General features: G+C 42.1%; 1 protein-coding gene across 2 annotated transcripts in view; it reads left to right on the forward strand.

Moving 5' to 3' along the window:
• ZDHHC13 (zinc finger DHHC-type palmitoyltransferase 13) overlaps positions 1-3763 on the forward strand; it is a 43115-nt gene extending 39352 nt beyond the window's left edge. For both annotated transcript variants that reach the window (XM_054725568.1, XM_054725569.1), the window contains 2 exons: positions 890-987; positions 3290-3763. In XM_054725568.1, the coding sequence (XP_054581543.1) occupies positions 890-987; positions 3290-3428 (237 nt within the window). In that variant the 3' untranslated portion in view covers positions 3429-3763. The remainder of the gene's footprint in view (positions 1-889; positions 988-3289) is intronic.
• Positions 3764-6000: the final 2237 nt, after the last annotated feature.

The raw sequence follows: 6000 nt of genomic DNA on the forward strand, positions 1-6000 counted from the left end.
GTTACCTTAATTCTTACCTCTCCCCAAATATATGGATTTAAATATTCTTTACTTAAGATTATTAACTTTTTCATTTGGCTATTTTCAAAGAGATACTAAGAAGAATATACAAGTCGAAATAATTGCACTGATATGGACCTTATATTATTTATCTAAAAGTTGCATGCTGAATTTATTGAGAATCTAAACATGGCCATAAGACCTGGCTTGAAGTAATTACTAAAGTAATTATTTCATGATCTTATTAAGTCAATGCACTGTGCTTTCCTGAAGGTTAACAAAATAAGACAATAATAATAATAATAATAATAATAATTTTAAAAAGCCCAGCTATTAGATTTACATAGGAGAGTCTACTTAGAGCTGCTGAATTTTTGCCTTCACCTTGATCCTTGGTTAGAAGTATCCTACCTAATAGTAGAGTAATATGCAAATTGACCGTACCTTCACTACACCCACCAGCCACGCCCACCAGCCACGCCCACCAGGAAACCATCGCAGGGACAATGGGGTGTGGCCTTGAGCACCAGCGGGGAGCCTGCAGGGATCGCAGGCAACCACTGGGGGTCGGCTCCTAAGATCGGTAGCAGGGACGCTGGGTGCGGCCGAGCCCAAGGCCGCCACCCGGGGCCAAGCCCCGACCCTGAAAGAAGGCAGAAGGCAGTGGCCACAGCCAAGGCCTGGGTCCCTGGTGCTGGCAGAAAACTGGTGCAGGCAGCCAGGTGAATGAAGGTCTATTGCACGAATCTTTGTGCAAACAGGCTGCTAGTAGGTGATATTGTTTTGGGGGAAGGGGAGTACTGCATATTTCCCAGTTTCCCATGATGCACTGCTAAGAGTGATGGAGCCCTGATGTGGTAGTTTTCATGTACCACCCAACCTTTTTCAGATTGCTTTTCTGGGCCTGACCTCCCATGAGAGAAACAGCCTGCTGAAGCAGAGCAGGCATATGAAGCAGCCATTGTCCCTCAGGAGGACACCATACAAGTAAGTGAGATCTATTCTTTCTACTGAATCCTAAGGAAGATGCTAGCCTAGCCATTGGTTGTCCAATCCAGTGTCACCACCCTTGGCCATGCTGCTGTCCTCTGACTTGCTATCAATAGAGTTGACCCTCTTTTTCTTGGAAGCCTCAGTGACAGGAGATGAGTGGTAAGGTCGTGAGCCCCAAGGTGGTAAGAATTTGGGATTTAGTCTATTGGACTCAGCACAAATAATAAGTGACTGTGAAGTTTTGCCAAGATGGGGAATCTCTGCAGTCAAGCCACATGGTCACAAGGTTGCATATTGCTGGCATGAAGTCAATGTGAGATAATTAAGCATGTGGCTGAGAAAGCCAGCCATAAGGCTGTCTGTACAAAGCGTTAGATTGTGAGCTTTGCCAAGATTTTCAACTTGGCTTTCTATCACCAGGAATTATTTCAGCCCTATGTTTAAGGTGCCCACCTGTGTCTGGGAGAAGCCAGCTTTTGAGGTTGGGGTATGTTCTTCATAGAATGTTGGTTGTATAAAACTTGTCCTCAGTTGAAAATGAGAATGTTTGTATAGGAAGGTCGTCATCTTAAGATATGAAGGATCAGGCTTTGAAGCTTATCTCCCTGTCACATGTATAGGGGTCTTGGAGGCTGGGAATGCTGTGGAGGTGACCCAGAGTCCTCCAGGGATTTGAGCACTCACTGCATATCTCATGAGCAGTCTATTTTAAAGCACATTTGTGGTACAAGATGAAACTGTTAGGCTGTTAGACAAGGAAATCAGAGCCTGGGATGTGACTCTGATATGTATTTAAAGAGGAAAGAAAATGACTTTATTGGGAAGAGGTGGCTAAAGTGATGAAGAGCGGAGAGCAGTGTTAAGCTGGTGATGATTGTTTCAGACTGGCAGTGATAATAATAAAGTCCCTTTCTCAGTGGTTTAACCAGAGGAATAAATATTTACTAAGTATGGAAGCCTCTGTGGTAGAGGTGGAATTTTCAGCTGAGCCTTGAAAGTTGTGGGGTGAGCATGATGGAGATGGAAGGAAGGGCATGCCCGCCCTGGAAAAGCGTCTCACAGAGGTGAGAGCTGGGTCTTTTTCAGAATTGCTGAGTAATGGCAACATGAGCTGGAGGAACTGACAGTAAGGCCTTTAAGCCACTTTGAATCTAGCTTTCAAATCCTGCCCAGACAAAAGGATTGCCTTCTGTAGGTGACTTTTACTCACTAACTCAGCCTATTAAATTCCCAGCATGTCTCTCCACCCCGTCCATTCCACATAGGCAGCTCTCTGCCTAGGAATCTGCTTTCTGCATAGCGACGGGACTTTCCTGACCACTGTCACTGAACCGCAGCAGCGGCACAGTCATCCTCACGCACAGAGGTGTTTTGATGTGTGTAGGGGGTTGGGTTAGGCTTGAAAGGTAGGGCATGTGCATAAGTCCCACATTCCTCACAACTAGATCAGATAGTAGTATTCAGGAACTAAGGGAGGAAAAGTGATGCTGAAAACTTGGAGACAGGATGGGTCCAAAGGGGAAGTGGGCCTTGACCCAGGCCCTGAGAACTGGTAGGACTTCAGAGGGTGAGGGGTTACCTGTGGAAAGGTGGAGGTGTGCGGGTTCCAGGGTAGAAGAATGGCCCACGAAGTTATGATAATGGGAAAAACAGAGCTGGAGTAGCTGCAGTGGGTGGTTTATCAAGAGAGCTTAGGAGCTGACACCTGAGGAACCTGGGGACTTCCTTTTGTAGGGCCTGCAATACAAAGATGCAGAACTGGGTTTGAGTAGAGGGGAATATTTAAGGGTTTTTCTTGGGAGATGAAGGGCTATGACTACTAGTACATCAGAGTTTTGGAGGACTAGACCATCTCCAGTATGTAAAATGAATTGGAAGGAATTGAGATGGGCATCATTTAGAGAGCTATATAGGTTTAGAAAAAAACCATCTTGTTGATTGTATTTTTTCTGGCCTTTGAGATAATCGAAGAGAATTAGGGCAGTGGGAATGGAAAGAAAGAAACTTATTGATGGCAGTGACCATTCCAGTGAGTGGGAGACCCAAAGTGAAGTTATTTAGTTGCTGGGCAGAAGCCAGGGACTCTCGATATTAGGGATTCAGTTCCAGAACTGGAACTAGGCTTCTGTTTTAAGGTCCCATAAGCCCAGTAACTGATTCACCTCTGGATTCCTGTAGGATCTCCAAAGGACATTATACATTGTACAATCTCAGTGAATGTTTATGGTGTGAATGAATGTTTGTCAAGAGCTGCATAGGAAATGTAGTAAGACATGTTCTCTTCCTGTCTTGTCAGCCTTGGGTTCACACAGAACCTCGCAGATTTCTTCCAGTGTGGCTGCTTTGGCTTGCTGAAGCCCTATGCAGTAGATTGGACGTCACAATACACCATGGTCTTTCACCCAGCCAAGGAGAAAGTTCTTCGCTCAGTATGAAGCACAGCAGCCCAGAGCTCTCACTCTGATGTGTTTGGGTTTATGTTCATGCCCTGTGGTGTAAAAGTGAAGATTTAGAGTTCACCTAAGCCCAGAGGAAACACAGGTGGTTTTTAAAGCCATTTGGTGAAAACAGAAGTTATCGATAAAGGCATTATACTTTTTTAGATTTAGCAAGAGCAGTCTTGGCTGACATCTAAAAAAAAAACAAAAAACTTTTATATTTTTTACAAATGCAAGTTACTTTTAGGGGGGATAATATTCACTTAATTATGGATAAAATGTGTTATTTTCAGATACTTTATTGGCTCTTTCAAATAGTCTGTTCTTTAAACTTGTAATTTTTGATAAATTATTTGTCTTTGTTTTATCTATAAATATGTAAAAATATTTAAATAGATATACTGTTTTGCTTCACACTTAATAAAAAAATTTTTTGTAGTTCTTTTGTAGTTTCTGACACTTAACATTTCTCAAATCTTAAATTGAGGAAAGATACGTATAAAACAAACTGATTCATGAGTCTAGTCATGAGTTGAGATCACTGTTAACACTAATAAGCAAGATTTAATTTAGTTTTCCATCTTACTTAGAAAATTGAACATAAGAAGTCTTAAGGATGAATTATTATTTTCACTTAGTAACCTGAAAATATTAGACTGGTGTGATTATAATCGCCAATTTCCCTTGTCCTGGAGGAAATACTGACTTTAATTCTTGGTATTGTATGCTACATACATACCCTTGGGCATGTCACTTTCCTGCTGAAAACCCTTCCATAGGTTCCCATTGCTCTTAGGGTAAAAGCTAAAATCCTCATGTAACCTCTGAGGCTCTGAATAAACAACAGAACATTATTTTGTTTACTGTACTCACTCTAGACCAAGCTTTGTACTCTAACCAGATTCATTCTTTCTCCCACAGAGCCTTTGCAGGTAAGGAAATCAAAATCTAAAGAAGTTGTATCTTTTCCAAGGTTACATAGATACTAAGTGGGATGGCCACTCTAGAGGCCCAGTCACTTAGAATACTGCCTGACACATATGTGTTCATTAAATATTTGAGTTAATCTGTGGAATAAGCTTGTTGAATGAATTGAAGGGTTTTTAAGCAGGACATGATGTGATCAAGAGTTGAAGACTGATTCTCACCTTACCTTTTACCCCAAGAGCAATGGGAACCTGTGGAAGGATTTTTTCAAGTTATATCTTCTCTTTTTCTCTTATCAACCGCTGCCAGGTAAGTCTTCTCAACTTGTGGTCCATAGACAGTTTACATTAGAATTACAGGCTGGGCATGGGTTGGGGTGTGACATCCAGGATCAAGTGTTCAGAGTTTAAATTCCTCATCTCAGACCTCCCAAATTAGTGTCTGAGAAGTGAATTCTGGAATCCAAATTTTCTCAAAGTTCCTTGGTGGTTCTTATGTGCACATGCTGTAGTTTGAGAACTAATTTTACTTAAGGAATCTTACTTTCCACCATTCTATTTTGGCTTTTCCCTCAGGTACACAGTGTGAAAGTTAAAAAAAAAAAAAGTATGAGAATCAGTGTTTTATAGTTAGACACCTTGGGTTTGACTCCCGGATCTACTGGTTACAAGCTACTTGTACTCTGGGCAAATGACTTAATATCCTCGTGCCTTGGTATCTTCATTTGTATTATGTGGATACTAATAGTAGATACCTCCAAATGTGGTTAAGAGGATTGAATGTGTTAATACATGTAAAGTGGTTGGAATTATAACAGGCACATAATAAATGATCGATAAATGCTGACTATTTAGAAATCTTTGGGAAAGGGGAGAGGAGAGAGAGAGAGAGAGAGAGAGAGAGAGAGAGAGAATGCTGAAAACTATCTCCTTGCCAGCTGACTTTCTATTAAATTCTGACAGTGAACTGGAAGAAAAAGGGGGAGAAAGTAGTTATTCCATTGTACTTGCCGCTGTTCCTCTCAGTGTTGTTCGAACAATGGCCCTTCACCCTGACAGTGACAGCTGAAAATCAGTGTCTAGCTTTCCTCCCCAAAGCCGTCCGTTATATCCTTAGAAGCACCAAAGCAGTAACCAGGCAGGGCTCTCACCTCAGAGGTCTGACTCCTAGTCCCTGGGAGACTTCTCCTCGAGGCATCCAAACTAGGATTCCCCCACCTGTTTTCTGTCTCCCCACCCAGAGGTGGTAGCTGCTTCCTGCAGTTATCTCTGTGTTAAGTCAGTGTGTTCCTCCTTACATTTTCAAAAATATTAGCTGTTGTTTAGCCAATTCCCTCTATTATTTTCTTTCTCTTATACACAACAACAACAACTGGTGTGGTTTCTGTTTTTCTGACTGGACCCAAACCGGTAAAGTATGTTAGAGATAAGCTTATAATAACTGTCGAGGCTAGAAGTAATGAAGGCACAGAAGCAATCGGCATACCCAGATTACTGAGTGAATGTGGGGGAGAGGGGAAGGAATCACAGGTGACTTTGAGGTGTTGAACCCAGTGAATGAGAGGCTGGCAGTGATATTCTAAGAGGTAAGGAAAACAGGTGGAGAGACTAGGGGATGAGTTTGGTGGTTGGTGCCTGCTGTT

This window comes from Eptesicus fuscus, chromosome 13 (genome assembly GCF_027574615.1).
Source record: "Eptesicus fuscus isolate TK198812 chromosome 13, DD_ASM_mEF_20220401, whole genome shotgun sequence".
Classification (NCBI taxonomy): Eukaryota; Metazoa; Chordata; class Mammalia; order Chiroptera; family Vespertilionidae; genus Eptesicus; species Eptesicus fuscus.